Source organism: Sapajus apella, unplaced genomic scaffold (assembly GCF_009761245.1).
Source record: "Sapajus apella isolate SASKATOON/1434 unplaced genomic scaffold, GSC_monkey_1.0 scaffold1, whole genome shotgun sequence".
In the NCBI taxonomy this organism is placed as follows: Eukaryota; Metazoa; Chordata; class Mammalia; order Primates; family Cebidae; genus Sapajus; species Sapajus apella.
In genome coordinates, this window is record NW_022436941.1 from 64,432,226 (window position 1) to 64,453,526 (window position 21,301).

The following is a 21,301-nucleotide window of genomic DNA, read 5'->3' on the forward strand; positions in this document are numbered from 1 at the left end:
TAATGATATCTCCTTGTAGTTTTATTTTTTACTTCCCAAATATTAATATGGCTGGGAATATTTTCAAGTTTCTTGGTGATTTGGATTTCCTTTCACTTGAAATGCCATATAAAGTCTTTTGTCCAAATTTCTATTGACTGCCTTTTTCTTACTGATTCATAGGAATCATTTATATATTCCAGATACTAGTTTTTCACCAGTTACATATATTGCAAATATGGTAGTTCTTTATGATTAGGTTTATATTAGGTTCACCAAGTAGGTAAGATTATGCATGCTTATTACGGGTCCTTGTGGTTTTGCTGTTATTTTCTTCGAATGCCCCAAATCAAAATTATAATAAAAAGAAAATGGACAAAATAGGTAGTAAGAATGTGATGAAAATTCTGGGCAGAGAAAGCAAAAGTGAAGGTGTAAGAGGGAGGAAGAGTAGAAAAGTAAGAAAAGCATCTCACATCAATTAAAGTTCTAAATTTTATTTCAAATGATTATTAAATATTACTAAATGATGACATTCAACTAAATAAATCCTTAAATGAAAATAATTTAGCATTTATTCTAATATTGAAAATAATAAAAATAAACAAGGCAAGACAAAAAAGAACTGAATATAGTACTATTTACCTTTCAGTACCTTAAATCAGTTTTCATTGAACTTAAATTTGTACAGAATTTACGTAAGTAAATCACATGATCAAGAACCATAACACTACAACTTTGTATTTGTCATAGTGTATAATAACATCAGTCATGGGATTGAATTGGCATGCTAACAGGCATTAAGCTTACTTTAAACAATCTAGTAATTAAAAGTCAAGTTACCACTTTGCCAAAGTCTGCGTGTTCTTAATTAAGCTATTCCTAAAATATTATAATATATAAAATATATATTTACATATTATATAAATATATATTTAGTTAATAAGCTATGAAAAGCAAGGGGAGAGAAAACAAAAATATAAGAGAACAGAAGATTCAGTTCCTTAAAGATGTAACAGAAAATGACTTCCAACTTCATGTTGCAATTAAATAATAACTATTATTATTATGATTTTTGAGACAGAGTCTTACTCTGTCACATCCGGGCTAGAGTGCAGTGGCAAGATCTTGGCTGACTGCAGCCTGGATCTCCCAGGTTCAAATGGTTCTCCTGCCTCAGCCATCTAAGTAGCTGGGGTTACAGGCAGGTGCCACCAAGCCTGGCTAAATTTTTTTTTTTTTTTTAATATTTTTAGTAGAGACGGGGTCTTACCATATTGGCCAGGCTAGTCTGGAACTCCTGACCCGTCAAATAATCTGCCCGCCTTCCCCTCCCAAAGTGCTGGGATTACAGGTATGAGCCACCGTGGCCAGTCTAAATAATTATTTTTTGAGAAGAATTCATTGATAGCACAAAAGTATGTTAAGAAACTACTTAAGCTAACTACTATTAAGCTGTCTTCTTTCACAACTATTAATAAAAATGTTGATAGTAATGTAACTAAGATACTTAATGTGTCTTAATATACATTAATCTTTTGAATTACACATTTTCTCTTGAAGACTATAATAAAATGACTATACAATTCATTCTTCTTTATAGATTTGTAGAAAGTACCAACATAACTGACAGGAAATGAAATACTGTCATTTAAAAGTCCTGTATTAAAATAAAACTACTTTGAATCATCTTGGCCTAAATATTTTAAAAAGTGATTCAAGTGTTTATTCATAACAGAATTTTAAATAAGAAAAGCCAAATTAAAAATTATATTTTAAGCAAAAACCATTTTAACACAGATAATACTATGATATTATTTTCCTGAAGGTAAGAAAATCACTTATGCTAGTTATGTTAATACTCTTCATAGAACTTAAGATAAATTTTAATTATGAATGCTCATGAGGTAGCTAAAGATACTAGGATCAATGCCAACAAAGTAGTTAAGTGCTAAAAAAATCCTTAGGATAATATAGGTTTGCATGAATCTTTGACAGCCCTTACAAATCTGTTTTTCTAATCAGTATAAAAATAATTTTAAAAATCACCTTCTGATCTAATTCCTAATTTCCTTTTTAAAAATGATCTCTTAATAGGATTAATTTCCAACTGATGTAAAACAGAAGTAAATTCTCATGGTTATAAAAAAGATATAAAGAATTCGTATATATTCCAAATTCTTAGAAAAGCAAATGTCATCTGAGGAAGGATTATTGCACTTGCCTTTACTAAATAAATCTGCAAACTTAAAATCAGGAAGAACAAATTCATTGATTATAAAATAACAAGTTTCAATTAAAAATTAATGATCAAATGTTCAATGTTTACTTAAAAAATGTATCAAGGGTAAGTTTGGGATTGCTTGGTTTTATTTTCTTTGATGTTGAGTACTTTGTCATCAATCCTGGCCTAGAATGAAAAGGAATACACAATTAAAATGCAGGAAGAGATTCTAGAAAATAATTCATTTTTAATATTGATTACTTAATAATTTATAAAATAATTGAATTTTCATATTGTAGCCAGCTTTATTAAGGCTCAAATTAGCCATACCTTTTTGTTCTTGTTACAGTCTTCTGTACTCCACTTGAGTTACCTTTAAAGGAAAGAAAAGTCAAGAAATTCCATAATGAATAACATGAAATAATTTAAAAGTTGTATAAAAATTTAAAAAGTTAAAACTAATTGATTAAAGCTAATAACTTCCTTGGTACTATATAGTTCATATGTAAACACCAAAAACTATAGTTTCTTTGTAATTTACTAGTTTTATTAGCATTACACTTAATTTTATTGGTGAAATTTGGGTAGACTCAACATTACCAAGTTAAAGAGGCTTTCTTGTTATGCAATTATAGTTAATTTACCACTGTGCCTTCACAGATGTTCTCTGAAGGAATTTCTTTTTTGATTAGATCACTCAACTCTTTCAACCTTTGAGTTCATTCTGTACTAAATCAAGATCAAACCAAAGTTTTCCCAAGATTCACAATCTATAGGCTTGAGTTAATTCTAAACTATGGCAAGGTAACTAACATTTTCCTAAATAGCAGCATACACAAACTACCCATTTTAATAGTGTGTGTTTCAGATTTAACAACAATCTCATTAATTTTAATAAAACTTATTCCTAGAAAACCATGTAGCTTAAAATGACTACATACTCACCAGTATTTCTGGAGTTTTCTTTGGGTTGATTAACTGGGTTAACTTTATCCCTTCTTAGTTCTTGGATAACACTTTTATTTAAGCAAACATCCACATGCACATTGAACAGGGTTAGATCTGAAGTCTTTTGTTCTACGTTACAAACAGGACAAACTAGAGCTTGGCCTGTTACCACTTTACATAAATAAGGCTGGCAGGATTCTTGTCTACTTAATAATCCAACATCTTCATTTTCCAATGAAACAGTACAAGAATTCTGATGACAGTGTTCAATATTAAAAGACTTGCTTGGGAGACTAGAACATTCTTCCTTGCTATGTTTATTACTTAAAGCATCTATGCTTTTTGCTTTAGATGAGTTATCTATAGTATCTACTAAATCTACACAATCTACTGAAGATATTTCTTTATTTTTTGGATGGGCTTCATCATCTTGCTTCTCATAAAGTGAAGAAGAAGAAACATTTTCTTTCTTGTTAACTTTGGTTGCAGAAACATGTGAACATGAGAACATTTTAGAGTTTTCACTGATTGAAGGTCCATCAAGACATGCATCTACATGTTTATTAAAGGCTTCCAGACTGATGTATCCTTGTGCCCTAAAGCAAACAGGACAGGTAAGTATCTGACAATTTTCTGAATTCTCTGATATTTCCAAATTCTCATTCATCTTCTTTAAAACTGGGAATAGTTGTGATGTCTGTAAACTTTGTTCATTCATGGTTTCACATTTAAATGTATCCTGGTGGCTCCATTTCCTTTCTGATCGTTTTTTATCAAAGAAACTCTTCTTAGGAGACACTTCTAGAGGTTTTGCAAACTTATCTTTGTTAGTTTTCTCTAGTATACACCCATTGGCTGATGGGGTTTGGTTTCCAGCCTGTAAAAAGCCAATAATGCTCCTTTGTTGGTGTTTCCTGTCTTCTTCACTGGGAAAACTAGATATCCGAACACCTAAATTAAATCAATCACAATCAAATTCAAATTCAACAAAGCCAATTCACTCACAATGCATAAAAACATTTTGTCTCATGCTATGACATATACAAAAAGTTGGCTAGAGAGAAACAATAAGTAACATTTCAAAGCTGGTATCATGAGTGAAAATTTACTTTCCTTTATAAAAGAATACCCCCCATTAAATATTAACTATTTAGAGTTAGCAGGATGATGTAGGACTTTAATTCATATATGACACATAATACCATTAAATACTATGTAACTAACTGGAGTCAACTATACAGACTCTTTAACTTTTTTTTCTTCCAATAAACTTTATTTTTTAGAGGAATTTTAAATTCACAGAAAAATTAAGCAGAAGGTACAATGAGTTCCCATAGAGCCCCTTCCCCTACACATGTACACCCTTCCACCCCAACTATCAACATGTGGTACCAGAATGGTACATTTGTTACAATCTACAAACCTACATTGCCACAACATTGTCACTCAAAGTCCATAGCTTACATAGGGTTCACCCTTGGTGTACATTCTGTGTGCCTGGACAAATTTATAATGACGTGTGTCATTATAGAATCATACAGAATCATTTCATTGCCCTAAAAATTCCAGTGTTTTGCCTATTAATCCCTTCCTTCCCTCCTAACTCCTGATAATCAATTATTTTTTACTGTATTTATATTTCCTTTTTCCAGAATCTCATATAGTTGGAATCATACAGTATTTAGCTTTTTGAGATTGGCTTCTTTTACTTAACAATAGGCAGTTAAGTTTCATTCATGTCTTTTCATGACTTGATAATTCATTAATGTGCTGAATATTATTCCACTGTCTGTATGTACCACAGTTTATTTATCCTTTCACCTACTGAAGGACATCTTGCTTGCTTCCAAGTTTTGGCAAGTATGAATTAAGCTTCTATAGACATCTGCTCTTTGGCTTTTTTTTTTTTTGAGAAGGAGTTTTGCTCTTGTTGCCCAGGCTGGAGTGCAATAGCGTGATCTTGGCTCACTGCAACCTCTGCCTCATGAGTTCAAGCAATTGTCCTGCCTCAGCCTCCCGAGTAGCTGGGATTACAGGTGCCCACCACGACATCCAGATAATTTTTTGTATTTTTAGTCGAGACAGGGTTTCACTATGTTGGCCAGGGTGGTCTCGAACTCCTTACCTCAGGCAATCCACCCACCTTAGCCTCCCAAAGTGCTGGGATTATAGGAGTGAGCCACTGCTTCCAGCCCGGCTCTTTTAATTAACATTTTATTCAGTTAAGTGTGTGTGGTATCTTTCTTATATGAAAGTATGGCTAGTGACCCGCTCCTACTAGTAAAGTAGGCATTTGGAGTGCTGATCCATATACATACTTTGACCCAGTTCACTTTGGAAACATGGCTTGTTAGTTTTTACCATGCAATGGCTGGAGATGTGATTTCATTCATCACAATCCTTTATCTGTAATTCCGAAATCCAAAAAGTTCTGAAAACTGTAAACAAGTGATAACTAATGACTAAATTAACGAGAGACTAGAATCTTTACAGTCTCTGAATATTTTGTTTTGCTACAGAAATATTAATGTGTTTAAACAGGCGGTGTTGCCCCAGATCCACAAAGAACTGTTACATAATATACATGCACTGAATTTGCTTTCTAAAATATGAAAAGTTTTGAATTTTGAAACATACCTGGACTTCAGAATTTCATTAATAAGGAAAAGAACAACTTTAATTGGCACTTACTGGAATTAAACTAATGATCATGGCTTCTCAAATCAGGATCTAATAATTAAGATAAATGGCAGCAGCAAAGAAAAAACTTCCTAAACAGGTTTAAGAAATAAAATGAAAGTGAGAATACAGGTGCTCTTTGACTTAAAATCGGATTGTATCCAGATAAACCCATTGTAAATTGAAAACATAATAAGTAAACTCAGAATACTTTCAATTTATGATGGGTTAATTGGACATAACCACAATGACCACATTGTAAGTTGAGAGTATACTGAAAACAACATACAGCTTTCCCACCACTGCAAAGTTGAAAAATCAGTAAGTTGAACCACTGTTAAGCTGGGGGCCACCTGTATTCCCATAGTTGATTATTTGGGAAAATCTAGCAGATTTAAGGGAAAACAAAAATAAAAAGTCATACCCATAAGTCTTAATCTTAAAGGATGTGGAAAATCAGCATCAATTTCTGTTTTTAGCAACTCCTTAGCAATGGCAAATATTTCTTCTGCAGTAGAAACAACAGATGAAACTGTAGATGCACGAGTTTTTACTTCAAAATTCACATTCTTCAACTTAATGGTAACAGTTCTACCCTATAACATATACAATACGTTATTTATTTATTTATTTATAAGATAAGGTCTCTCTCTGTTGTCCATGCTGGAGTGTGCTGGCACAGCTGTAGCTCACTACAGCCTTCAACTTCTGGGCTCAGGTGATCCTCTTGCCTCAGCCTCTTGATAGCTAAGATTACAAGTGCATGCCACCATACCTGGCTAATTTTTTAATTTTTGGTAGAGAGAATCTCACTATGTTACCTAGGCTAGTCTCAAATTCCTGGCCTCCAGGGATCCTGGCCTCCCAAAGTGTTGGAATTACAGGCATGAGCTACTGCACCCACCAGAATACATTATTTTATATGATGTCCTAACTTCTAGAAAAAAGTCTTGTTAGAAAAATTCAGAAAGGTTTACAGACACAAGAATATGAAGTATAACCAATTATTTATAAAACATGGTGATAAAAACTATTATAATTAAAATACCATTTTAGCTAACAATTTTTACTCCCCTTTCCAAACATAAGCTGAAATCCCATTTTAGTTTTCAGATGGTGGTCTCACTCTATTGCCCAGGCTGGAGTACAGTGGCATGATCATGGCTCACTGCAGCTTCAGTCTCCCAGGCTTGTGCTATCCTCCTGCCTCAGCCTCCCAAGTAGCTAGGAGTACACGCTCATGCCACTATGCCCAGCTAATTTTTAAAATTTTTTGTAGAGACGTGATTTCACTATGTTGTCCAGGTTGGTCTTGAACTCCTGGGCTCAAGGAATCCTCCTGCCTCAGCTTCCCAATGTGCTGGGATTACAGGCATGAGCCACTATGCTTGACTTAAAATCCCATTTTAGCCAGTAATTATTATTCCCCTTCCCAACTGAATTTTTTTTTTGTTTATTTTTTATGTTAGAGTCTCACTGTGTAGCCCAGGTTGGAGTCCAGTGGAGTGATCTCGGCTCACTGCAACCTCTGCCTCCCAGGTTCAAGCAGTTCTCCTGCCTCAGCCTCCCGAGTAGCTAGGATTACAGGTGCACACCCTGCACATACCATCACGCACATCAGCACCAAGCTGACCCATGCACTTCAGCAAAGTGGAAGATGAGTGGGGATTCTGGTGAGAGGCAAATCCAGATTCCGGATTGCAGCAAGCCAGCCAGGGAGGCTGACGTCACTCTACAGAAGACCAGGACCAGGCCCTGGCCTTGACCAGGTGCTCCCCACTACACCCTCTCACAGATTTTTTTTTATTATACTGTAAAAATGCAATAATTTTATTTTTTATTTTTTTCTTTGTGTGTGTGTGTGTGTGTGTGTGTGTGTGTGTGTGTGTGGTGGTATTGTTGTTGTTGTTGTTTGTTCTAATTTTTTATATTTTTAGTAGATACAGGGTTTCACCATGTTGGCCAGTCTGGTCTCGAACTCTCAATCTCTTGTGATCCACTCACCTCAGCCTCCCAAAGTGCTGGGATTACAGGTATGAGGCAACGTGCCTTGCCCCCTAACAAATTTTTATAAAAGACATTTACATTAAGGGCAAGGTTAAATGATCACATTCATTCATTCATTCATTCATTTGACAGAGTCTCACTCTATTGCCAGTCTGCAGTGCAGTGGCACGATCTCAGCTCACTACAATCTCCGCCTCCCAGGTTGAAGTGATTCTCCTGCCTCAGCCTCCCGAGTAGCTGGGACTACAGGTGTGCGCCATCATGCCCAGCTAATTTTTGTATTTTTTAGTAGAGACAGGATTTCACCATGTTGACCAGGATGGTCTCAATCTGTTGACCTCATGATCTGCCTGCCTCACCCTCTCAAAGTGCTGGAATTACAGACGTGAGCCACCGTGCCTGGCAGGTCACTTTCATTTTTACAGAATCTCTTTTGGAGGTTGATTCACACAAAGGAAGGAAAAAAAATTCTTTCTCAAAGTGTCTCATTGAAAAGGACTTAAGAATAGCTCATACTTATTATGTGCCTTCTATATTGTCAGATACTATGCCAAACAATTTACATATAAGAATTCCCTTTATATTTAAGTTTGTTTTTCTTCTGTTGTTTTGTTTTGTTTTGAAATGAAGTTTCACTCTTTGTTGCCCAGGCTGGAGTGCAACGGGGAGATCTTGGCTCACCACAACCTCTGTCTCCTGAGTTCAAGCGATTCTCTTGCCTCAGCTTCCTGAGTAGCTGGGATTACAGGCAGGTGCCACCACACCTGGCTAATTTTGTGTTTTTAGCAGAGACGGAGTTTCTCTATGTTGGTCAGGCTGGTCTCGAACTCCCGACCTCAGGTGATCTGCCATCCTCCGCCTACAGTTAAGTGTTTTATGAGTGCAAAGTTTCAGTGAAGACAATGAAACAGTTCTAGAGATGGGTGGTGGTGATGGTTATACAACAATATGAACGATACACTTAAAATGGTAAATTTTATGTTATGTATATTTTAGTATCCCCTGGAGAAGGAAGTTAATTCCTATTCTCTCTCATCAGAGGGTAGATTACATTTACTAACTTACTTCAAAAGGGAAAAACACTAACTTCACAGCAGAGAAGCCTAGTAAACACTAAGTGTTGAAGGTTAATATCATCCATGATATCATGTGGCTATCATATACCCCATGATAGGATGTTATGAAAAGGGAACTTTCTCTTTGTGGTATTCTAAAAATCCATAACCTTGATCTAATCATGAAAAAATCATCAGATTAAAAAAAACAAGATTGGGGGACATTCTGCAGAATATCTGTATAATACTACCCAAGACTGTCAAGGTCATGAAGAAGAAAGAAAGACTACGAAACTATCGCAGACCAGAAAACTGGAGACACATGACAGCTAAATGCAACATAGTCCCCTGGATTGAACTGTGGAATGCAAAGAGGACATTAATGGAAAAATAAGTAAACTCCTAATAAAGTCTGGGGCTGAGTTAATAATTGGCAATATACTAATGTCAGTTTCTTACTTTTGACAACTGTACTCTGGTAATACATTAATAATGGAGAAAACTGGATGAGGAGTATGCTGAAATTCTATTATTTGTTGTGACTTTCTTGGAAATCTAAAATTATCATAAAATTAAACATTTAAATATTTTTTTAAAAAGAAAATTCTTAAACTCAAGGTATGATAGAGAAGGATTATGAGAAAAATACTCATCAGATATCCCATTCTTTGTCATAATTTTTTTTTTTTTTTTTGAGACGGAGTTTCGCTCTTGTTACCCAGGCTGGAGTGCAATGGCACAATCTCGGCTCACCGCAACCTCCGCCTCCCAGGTTCAGGCAATTCTCCTGCCTCAGCCTCCTGAGTCGCTAGGATTACAGGCATGTACCACCATGCCCAGCTAATTTTTTGTATTTTTAGTAGAGACAGGGTTTCACCATGTTGACCAGGATGGTCTCGATCTCTTGACCTCGTGATCCACCCGCCTCGGCCTCCCAAAGTGCTGGGATTACAGGCTTGAGCCACCACGCCCGGCCTGTCATAATTTTTTAAACAAATTTTTTACTGATGCATAGTATGAACACAGTAAATTATCACATGTACCTCATAGTTTTGATCTTCATAAAGATCAAATAAGTGTACTTGGGATATCTATCACCTTAAATATTTGTATCTTTTTAATGCTGGAAACATTCAAATTATTCCCTTCTAGCTATTCTGATATGTAAAATAGAATATTGTACACTATAGTCATCTTACTGATCTATTAAACACCAGGTCTTATTTCTTCTATCCAACCATATATGTGTATCTGTGTAGCAATTTTAAAATGCTTTTTTATTACACTTTGCACTGACTCTACCTATGGTTTAAGAGTATTGGGAATACACTAAATATAAATTATTGTGACTGAAGATTATAAAATAGCAAGTTCAAAGCCTTACGGGCTTTTGTTGTCTTGTGTTAAGCAACCTGGATTATAGCCTTGAAACAAAACGCCTATTTTAGAAGATCATTGTCTAAGTAAGAAAAACATTAAAGGATGATTGGAAAGACATTCGTAATATGTGAATACAATTCTTGGGAAACGCTTTCTTTTGCTTTATTCTCTAATGCCAGTGTAACTCTGGTTTTGAACTTATTCAAATATACTCCTGAGGTACAGGAGTAAAGTCCTCTGAATTATACTGAACCACTCTATCCTCGTAAGTTGCTTCTTCATAGAATCACCTCATCACAGACTTCAGATATGGGTCAGAATTGAATTTGTCTGACTGCTGGGGATAGGAATACACTATTCTGACATTTATTAATTTGTAGTCATCATTAAGAAATGTGTAATTTAACTCTAGCTTTAAGGTAGCATTATTAAAAAACTTAAAAACTAAGGACACCATATCAAAATAAAGCACCTTAAGTCCTTCTTTCTGTAGATCTTGAGCAAGTTCACTGCAAAGTTCTTGGCATAGGCTGTATTGTTCTTCTGCTTTATTTATCTCACTGAAAGTCCTAGAAAGACAAGAAAGATTTTGATGCACAAAGTAAACCACAATTCAGGATAGTTTGGAAATGGTATGCATGTTTATGTGGCTAGCATTAAGTTATATTTTCTGCAGTACAAAATAAAGTTTTCAAATGAACTAAGATTTAATTAAGTAAAAATATCTAAGATCTATATAAATATTGCATGATTAGCAAAGGAACAATTTTATGCTCTTGCTCTATTATATCACAAAAAAGATAATTAAACTTACCAACAGATAATGGTAACACCTCCAGAACTTAAAACAGATTAGGGCATATATATATATATATATATATATATATATACTTTGTTACAGAAGATTATCTTAAGAAAGTCCAAATGAGAATATGATTCCAATTACTGCACATAGATTTTCTGGATGAGAAACATCTTTAAGTAGATTTAAAGGGTTGACCCATGAAGCCTAGGCAGAGTTATTTAATAGACAGTTGAAAATAGAGGCTGGGCCGGGCGTGGTGGCTCAAGCCTGTAATCCCAGCACTGTGGGAGGCCGAGGCGGGTGGATCACGAGGTCAACAGATCGAGACCATCCTGGTCAACATGGTGAAACCCTGTCTCTACTAAAAATACAAAAAATTAGCTGGGCATGGTGGTACATGCCTGTAATCCTAGCGACTCAGGAGGCTGAGGCAGGAGAATTGCCTGAACCTGGGAGGCGGAGGTTGCGGTGAGCCGAGATTGTGCCATTGCACTCCAGCCTGGGTAACAAGAGCGAAACTCCGTCTCAAAAAAAAAAAAAAAAAAAAAGAAAAGAAAAGAAAATAGAGGCTGATAAGATTAAATATAGATATTTTGAATTCATTTGCAAAAGAGTACTGAAGAAAGTTGATAGGTGATATTAACATAAAAGAGGATAATAGAAAGAGGCGAGAATGATGAGCATGGACCCTGGGCAAGTGACCCATCAGAAAAGAGTTCCCTTTCTACTTTTAACCTTGTCCTCAGCTACTCAGTTCTCTTCCCTAGTGACAATCAATGTGTCAGCTTCTTATTCTTATGAATTCCTTAGAAATATCCCACATATGTATATGCAAACAACATGACATTTCCCCCTTATTTTTTTATATTAACAGTAGAATTTTAGATATTGTTTAGTACCCTGCTTTTCTTAATTTATCTTGGTAAGAGTTCCCCATGAGTAAATGATTTCCTCATTTTTATACAGTAGCATAATATTCTAATTTAAATATATCAGGTAATTTAACCAATTCTCTATTCATGGATATTCAAGTTTTTTCTATCATAAAAGATGCAATGAGTAACCCTGTGTATATGTAAAATGACAGGTGACTACATCTGTGGAATTAATTCTTAGTAAAAGAATTATGGCATCAAAGTACATGTGTATCTGTGATTTTGATATATATTATCAAATTTCTTACCCCCTGTGGTAAACCAGATAATGGTCCCTAAAGATGTTCAAATCCTAATCCCTGGAATCTGTGAACCTAGTACCTTACATGACAAAAGGGATTTAGCAGATGGTGATTAAATTCTGATCGAGAGAGATTACTCTGGAATGTCCAGCTGTGCCCAATGTAATCCCAAGGGTCCTTATAAGAAGGAGGCAGGAGGGTTAGAGTCAGATAAAGAAGTTGCTGAGGCTATGAGTTAAGGAATGCCGGTGGCCTCTAGAAGATTTTCATAAAGAAATGGACTCTCCTCCAGAGCTTCTAGAAGAAACGGAGCTCTACCAACACATTAACTTTAGAACCACTGACTTTCAGAATGACAGAGAATAAATTTGTGTTGTTTTAAGCCACTAAATTTGTAGAAATTTGTTATAATGGCAATAAAAAACCTAATGTACTCTTCCCTCTAAAGTTTATACATTTTTACTCCCACAGTCTTGCCAATAAAGTAGGTTAGAATCTTGGCCAACCAGTGAAAGAAAGGTATCTGAGAGAACTTTCAATCTGCATTTTTTTAATTATAAATAAAAATGGCAATATTTTCACTTGTTTTAAGAGCCATTTGTATTTTCTTTTCTATTAGTTAATCAGACCTTTGTTCATTTTTTGTATTGGCTTACTGTCTCTTTTTTATTGATTATAAGAGCTCTTTCTATATTAAAGAAGTGTGTAAATAAATTGCAACCTCCTTTGCTCCAACTTCATACCAAATTTGATGTTATATGGCCCATTTTAAAAAAGAGCAAGGAGAGACAGTTTCCAGAAAAACAGTGGAGAACACATTCCTGTATATCAAATAGCGTCCTCAATAACAGACAAAATGGCAGAGCATTTTATTAATAGGACAATACTATTTTGCTTTTGGATGCTTTTTTCTCTCTCTTTGATTGCTTTCACATGGACCGAAACCTAAAATAGCAATTTTTATCAAATCCATTTACTGTGTTGTCTTGTAAAAGTTATTTCGCTTTTCTGACCACAAACAATATATGTGAAATATGAACACACCTTGACTAGGTCAGTGTTTTGTCTTGTTTTGGTTTTGAGACAGAGTCTCACTCTGTTGCCCAGGCTGGAGTGGAGTGGTGCCATCTTGGCTCACTGCAAATTCCACCTCCCAGGTTCAAGCAATTCCCGAGCCTCAGTCACCCAAGTAGCTGGGATTACAGGTTTGAGCCACCATGCCCAGCTGATTTTTGTATTTTTAGTAGATACAAGGTTTTGCCACATTGGCCAGGCTGGTCTCAAACTCCTGGCCTCAAGTGTTCTGCCTGCCTCTGCTTCCCAAAGTGCTGGGATTATAGGCATGAGCCACCTTGCTGGGCCCTAGGTCAGTGTTTCTTAAATGTCTCAGTGGAATGAACCTTGCTACTTTGAGAAGATAATTGAGGGACATTTCAAACAATTACTTATTTCCCCAAATAGTACTAGTTTCCATCAAGATTTTCTTTGGTTTTCCAACAGGATTGTGAACCACTAAACTAGATCATCTTTAAGCTTTCTTTCAATAGTAATACTTTACTATGTGATTAAGCTTCTGCTTAATCACCAATATTGAAAGAATTTTAGGAAGAATTACCATTGTTACTTCTTAAATTTCCTAAGTAAATACTCAATTGTCCTTATAAACAAGCTAGAAATTAAAATATGAAATTCTAAAATGCTTTGTTTTCACTAAGGATTAAAAACCAACATTAAAAAAATAGCTGAAGTTTATTTTTGAGATTATAGCAACTAAAAATAATAGTCTTATACTAAGGCATTTACTTCAGGGAGTGTAAACTACTAAAAATGGTTATAGTAATTTGCAAATAGATTCCTTATTTCAGTGATATTAAAAATCAATTTAAAATTAGTAAAATAACATGAATTATGCACAATTAACAATAATTAACAAAACATTACCTTTCAACGCTCATACTCTTCCTCTCTCCATCCCTTAAAATGAAAAAAAAAAGTCTTTATTTTTCAAAGACTGAGTTTTTTTAGTTAACCAAGAGGATTTAACCATCAATTACCTTTTAGAGATCTCAAATTTTTTATTAAAATTTATACTTCATGAAAAAGTGTTTTTTATCCAAAAATAAACAAAGAACATACATAGGTAAGATGCTAATCAAGTCTATATCTAATGAAGAGAACAAACTTGAAAATAGGTAGATATTAGAAATTGCTTCTATTAAAAACCTATCAAAAACCACAAGCTATAAAAACAAATAGGAAGTGGTAATGTAGTATCTTCCAGTTACAGAATACAATTAAATTTTTAAAAATTTAAAATCATTTATCTAGTTTTTGGTCTAGTATATTAACTTATTTCTCCCATACCCCATTCATTATTCATTTATACCACTCTAGAGAACCTCAGTCAGAATTTGATACAGACTATAGGATGAAGACTGGGAATCTGAACTACGTGGTTTGGCTGTATTCCAGCTGCTCGACAGGACTAGTTAAAACCAAAAAGTTGAAATTACATGTAGAGTACTCATTTTCCAAACATTTAGTGAATCTATTATGATTCAAGCACTGTTCTAGAACTTGAGGATATAGTAATGAAGAAAACAGACCAAGTACTTGCCCTAAGGAAACTTACATATATCCCACTGAAGAGAGACAGATAAACAAATATAGTAGTAAATACGGAATAGATAGAAGGGGAGAAGTACTCAGATTAAAAAGCAAAGCAAAGTAAGGGAATAGAGAATACGGACAGAGGGAAAGGCAGGCTTGATATATTATTATAAATTACCTATGAATTTCATGTAAAAGCCTTACCTGCATCTCTAAATACCACAAGTTAATATATGTTATATTAAATCAGAACTATATTGTTTTCAAGCACTATGGAAATAAAAAAAATTTAGATTAAAAATAAAGTTTTATTTCCTGTTATCTTCTAATATAATTACTTATAGTGCTGTGACATCTTTATCTTTCATTATGTCCACTGAAGATCAAAGTCAGCTAACTATGGACTCAAAAGATTGAAGAGCAGGAAGAGATGAGTAAAGTATTACAACAAGCCTTGCAATCTCTGTAAAATTTAGTAGGTTTAATTGGTCAATCAATTTTATATGCATCCCCATTGATTTTTATTGTTGTCCTTTAGTTTAAACACAAGAATATAAAGGAGTCATTTTGAGGACAGTCTGACAAGACAATGACAAAATTGTCAAAATAGTACCCAGTGTTGACTTCCATGATTCCCAGTCTTTCAAAATTCCCTTCTTCTCACCTATCCTCCCAGCAATTTACCTTCTCTCTCTAGAGGTCCTCTTTTTAAGACCTAGATAAAAGAGTGGCAGGGAAGAAAACCCAGGGTATTTCCCCTAGCTGTTCCCTCTTTCAGCCTTTGCATGACTGGCTCCCACAGGTCTCTCTCCCTTTGGATGATGGTTGCCATCCCTCACACTTACCCCCAAGTCATTTTCTATGCCCTCACTCTGCTTTACTTTCTTCATTTGTTTATTTGGTTATATTCTATCTCTCACACTAGTCTGTAAACTCCATGAAGGCAGCAAACGCCTATTTGCTGCTGTTATCCATAGTGCCTGGAATAGTACCTAACACAAAATTCTCAGTACTGAATGAATGAATCATTTACAAATTTGGAAAACCAAAGAAATGTGGTTTAAGGCTTTCAAAGAATCATCATATCTCCTTCCTTTATTAAAGTGTGTATTATGGAATATGGCCATCTTTCTTTCCACAACAACCTAACTACTCTTAGGTTCTGTTTTTTTTTCTTTTTCTTTTCTTTTTTTTTTTTTTTTGAGATGGAGTCTTGCTCTGTCGCCAGGATGAACAACCTGACTACTGGCATTCCTCTTAGGTTCTGGTTTTTTTTGTTTGTTTTTGTTTTTTTTTTAGATGAAGTCTTGCTCTGTCACTAGGCTGGAGTACAGTGGCGCAATCTCAGCTTACTGCAACCTCCACCTCCTAGGTTCAAGTGATTCTCCTGCCTCAGCCTCCCTAGTAGCTGTGGAACTACAGGTGCCCACCACCATGCCCAGCCAATTTTTGTATTTTTAGTAGAGACGGGGTTTCACCATGTTGGCCAGGATGGTATCTATCTCTTGACCTCATGCCTCATGATCTGCCTGCCTCGGCCTCCCACAAGTGCTGGGATTATAGGCGTGAGCCACCGTGCCCAGCCTCCTCTTAGGTTCTGAACAAAGAACAAGGTAGGATAAAAAAGAAAGTAGCTATCATTCCTCTTGTCTCTCTACCCAATGCTTAAGCCAACAACCTAGGAGTGATTCTTCATTCTTCTTTTCCCTTTCTCCTACATCCAATCTGTTGACTCTAATTCAAACATTATATTCTGAATTAAACTAGCCTAAAAGAATTTTAAAACATGTTATCCATATAGCCTCATATCAATGGTTAAAACTGATATTGCAGTAAATGCTAAAGAAAAAACATAATGACAATACATATAGATACCTTGTCAGGTGTGTTGAGCCTAGACCCAAAGAGATATGAAGGAAATAATGCCAAGATGTTTCAGAGAAAAGGAGAGAAAGCAATGCCCTCTGTTGGTAAAGTTCTGTGCATGTAATAATTCCAAGGGCCTTTAACATTTTTTCTGTAACTTTTCCTATTCCAGAAACCTAGAAAAGAATCAATATTTATTATTAATAGATTTTAAAGGTGAGCTAAAAATTGAGATTATAATCTCATTATGCTTTTTTTTTTTTTTTTTTTTTTTTTTGAGATTGAGTCTCGCTCTTGTTGCCCAGGCTGGAGGGCAATGGCACAGTCTTGGCTCACCGAAACCCCGAAACCTCCACGTCCTGCGTTCAAATGATTCTCCTGCCTCAGCCTCCCGATTAGCTGGGATTACAGGCATGCACCAGCACACCTGGCTAATTTTGCATTTTTAGTAGAGACGAGGTTTCTCCACGTTGGACAGGCTGGTCTCGAACTCCTGACCTCAGGTGATCCACCCACCTCGGCCTCCCAAAGTGCTCATTATACCTTTTATAATTGATTAAAGGTATGATTAATGTGCCTATCATCTTCACAAGTCATGCAAGAAAACTGCTTTAATTACTTTTCACCACATTTACTAAACTAGCTTTTCATGGAATTTCAAAAGGCTTAAAAAAGGAGTATTGTGGTCATATAAACTTGGGGAATGGTGGGACTAACAAATTTAAGTGAAGCTTTTAATTGCAAGATTTATGAATCTTTAATATATTAATATGCATAGTGACATGACAACAGTGTGTGACACACCCAAAGGTATTTGACCCCAGAACCTTTTTAAAGAGAATACATATTCATACTTGAAAAACACATTGGAAAACACTGCTTTGCAGCTACGCCTTACATATACTAGTCAGTAATCATTATATGTTACATACTGAGCATGGGAAAAATATTTAAATTCATTCATGTACATTATGTTGAATGAGAAAAGCAAATCCTAGAACATCATATACAGTAGTGTGTAGTGCAATTATTGGAAAAAAAAATGTATGTACTCAGAAAAATCTAGAAGCTTTAAAAAATAATATAGAAGCTTTAAAAAAAAAAATAAGGTATACACTTTTTTGGAAGCCCTGAGGGATAATTTTACCATTTTTAAAATGGTGAAGTATTTTGGTTTATTCTTTGTCAACAACAATTAAAATTCTAAATATCTTTGAAGCATCATGCCCATTAATCTAGCAGCAATCTGGACTTTAGAACTAAGCTAGCACTAAGTTACAGATGAAAGGACTGTTACAAATGTTATTTTAATTTCCCTTCTGCTTGGCAGGAGTTCATTTAAAAAACTGTGATTATTACTTTCTTAAAAATTTATAGGAAATATACACTAAATCTCACTTTTAAGGTTTCATAGAAACATTTCTTCAAGTCCAAATTCAATCACCCATTATACTTCTTGCTTGTTATCTATTGTTTTAAAACTTTTTAGCAAAGAATGATTAACTATTGGTCTACATAGTTATCTCTTCAGAATTTGGCGTACGTATATAGATGAAAAAGTTTATATAAAATCTTACCTTTCTAATGGGTAAATCCTTGATGAAGTCCATCACAGCTTGTCTATCGGGGAGAATTTGGTATTGTCCATTTGGTTTATTCTTATCACTGCATACTTTTGCTAACATTGTATTTGGGGCAATGCCTTAAAAGAAGAATACTCGGATAACTCAAAGAAGTTGATATGTATGATTTTTAAATATGCAATAACAAAACAGAAAAAAATGTTAATTGCAAAAAATCTCAAATGATTTGTACTGCTACTTTAAGAATAACATTTGATTACCATCTACCTTACTTCCCCAGAGCCTGCTATATGGTTTTAGAAAAAGAGATTGTGTTAGTTACTGTGGCAGCAAAAATGAGGAATATTTAGTTCTCCATGATATTTTAAAATGTAAGAGTAATTTCTGAGCTGAGCAATATTAAGTGTTATTATTAGTTTACTTACTACTTTTAGTGGGAATACAGATTTTGTTTTTGTTTTTTTTTTCAGATGGAGTCTCACTCGGTTGCCCAAACTGGAGTGCAGTGGCGCGATCTTGGCTCACTTCAACCTCCACCTCCTGGGTTCAAGTGATTCTCCTGTCTCAGCCTCCTGAGTACACCCAGCTAATTTCTATATTTTTAGTTGAGACAGAGTCTCACTATATTGGTCAGGCTGGTCTTGAACTCCTGACCTCAAGTGATCCACCCGCCTTGGCCTTCCAATGTGCTGGGATTGTAGGTGTAAGCCAACACGCCTGGCCCAGATTGTTTTTATAGTGGTTCTGTATCCACTTCTCAGAAAAGATCCAGATATAATTTAGGATGGATATTTACTCTCTGAAAAGGTCTTCTGCATAGATTATCCACATAAAGGAAAAAATCAAAGATTCTGGGCTGCAGTATATTTAAAATAATGATAATTAGATTGGTGCATCCTTTTTACGTTATTCACAAAACAAATTACTATTTTTCAGAAAGATGTTTTATAATTTCTGGGAGTCCTGATTAAGATAATTTGAAATGGGTACATTCAAATATATTCATTAAACAGTTCATTTCAATTGTTATATACACCTTCCTAAGATGCATTATTTATTCACATGCTTTGATATAGAAAAAAAGATTTACCTAATCACAATATGGCTTTTACAAGATAGTTCAGGGTCCTCATGATGAATAACATTTATTATGCTAAGAGACAGTGATGGCCTCATGGATTATCAGCATATGTAAACTTGTTTTTCCTTTTACCACATGGTCCTGGATTGCTATGTTGCTAGTTGGTATTTCTTTTGTCTCCTACCTTGTGGCCATCTGGGTTCTCTCCTGCAGTGTAATCGTGGAAGGACTGAAGTCTCCCAAGGCAAACTAATAATCAAGTATTACATGTAAAACCAATAAAAATATATTTTGTCCTTAAAAAGAGATAGCTATATGAAATATATAATCTTTTTTTTTTCTTCTTCAGGCTCATAATCTGCTTAATTACAATTTACTTACTAGGTTCACAGCAATTCTGAATAGGTAAAGTTGTTAGAAGTTGAACCAACTAGATAAGTAAAATGAATGAGAAACTACTAAAATTACACTTGAATTAGCCAGTCTGAAAATTCTAACTATAGTGGCCACCAATATCCTTTTAAATACCTGCACTGGCTGTCAGTGTTGTTTTTTGCTTGATTCTGAAACGAATTTCCTTTACCACTTCCTCGGCTGATGTTCCAAAAACAACTGAGTTTTGGAGTATTTGAGGATTGTTTTGTTCTTCATCTCCTGGGGGCTGCAAATCAGGAGGACTCTCTTCAAAAAGTAGCGGAGAGATGGATCGTTCATGCTCACTCAGTTTATTAACTTCCTTTCCTGGATTATCTAAATCATAAACAGGAAGAGTAACTCATCTTTGTTTTAAGAAGTATATACTTTTAAAATTTTGATTTGCTTATTTATAAAGTATCACTTTGACTAAGGGCAAATTCGAAATCAACAGAAACTACCTCTGAAAGTTATGCTTATCTAAATATACAAATTCTTAAGGTCTGATTGAATAATCCCCAGTTTAAGAAAAAGAGATGTTATTATTACTAGGCTATAAACTATTATTACAAAGCAAAAATACCAATCTAGTTATTACCTCATTATACTTATATTTTTCATAAGTGGACTGTAAAATACACTTAAATCTATACTTATACTAAAAATGTCTCCATGAACAAATCCATTAAAGCCTATTTTTCTGGGCTTAATGTAGAAGAAATACAGTTTAAATGTATTTATAACAACCAAGGTTAGCAACAAAGCTTTCTGATCCTGTCTCACAATTTTATTACATGTAAACATTTTCCAAATTAAGGCAAATGCAGAAACAAAAATTAAATTTCTAGTTTCAAGATGCATATGAATGTATATTACTTGAAAAATGAACTTGGCTATTTAGGAAAAAAATTTAAAGAAAATATAATAAAGATAATATAAAATAAATACCAAAGACATCAGATTAACTAAAATTTAAAATATGCAGTGTGAGTTAAGTCATAGATGTTAATTCAGTCAGACATTTTCCAAATTCCCAGGGCACATACATAATAAGCCTTATTTTCTTTCTCTCCTCTTTTTTTTTTTTTTTTTTTTAGACAGGGTCTCTCTCTTGCCCAGGCTGGACTGTATTTGGGACTAAAGGCACAAGCCATCACACCTAGCTAACTTTATAATTTTCTGGTAAATAAAGATGGGATTTCATAATCTTGCCCAGGGTGGTCTTGAACTCCTCGGCTCAACTGATCCTCTTGCCTTAGCCCCCTCAAGTGCTAGGATTATAAATGTGAATTATCTTGCCTCACCAATAAGCCTTATTTTTCAAACTTACATTAGCTGTTATTTATGTGCTTCAGTTCCTGTCATTTTTAAATATGCTGGTTTTAAAATGTAGAGCAATTCAGAGGGAAAACAGGCCAGGTAAGGTGGCTCATAACTGTAATCTCAGCACTTTGGGAGGCTGAGGCAGGGGGATCACTTGAGGTCAGGAGTTC

General features: G+C 34.8%; 1 protein-coding gene across 6 annotated transcripts in view; it reads right to left on the reverse strand.

Annotated features, from left to right (window-relative positions):
• Nucleotides 1-460: 460 nt before the first annotated feature.
• Nucleotides 461-21,301, reverse strand: part of POLK (DNA polymerase kappa) — a 66,224-nt gene continuing 45,383 nt past the window's right edge. For 5 of the 6 annotated variants that reach the window (XM_032278092.1, XM_032278064.1, XM_032278083.1 and 2 more), the window contains 9 exons: nt 19,923-20,144; nt 18,308-18,432; nt 16,740-16,906; nt 14,196-14,228; nt 10,745-10,841; nt 6,255-6,426; nt 3,149-4,102; nt 2,534-2,576; nt 461-2,389 (listed from right to left, as the gene is read on the reverse strand). In XM_032278092.1, the coding sequence (XP_032133983.1) occupies nt 2,305-2,389; nt 2,534-2,576; nt 3,149-4,102; nt 6,255-6,426; nt 10,745-10,841; nt 14,196-14,228; nt 16,740-16,906; nt 18,308-18,432; nt 19,923-20,144 (1,898 nt within the window). In that variant the 3' untranslated portion in view covers nt 461-2,304. The remainder of the gene's footprint in view (nt 2,390-2,533; nt 2,577-3,148; nt 4,103-6,254; nt 6,427-10,744; nt 10,842-14,195; nt 14,229-16,739; nt 16,907-18,307; nt 18,433-19,922; nt 20,145-21,301) is intronic. The other variant, XM_032278075.1, reaches the window with a different exon arrangement.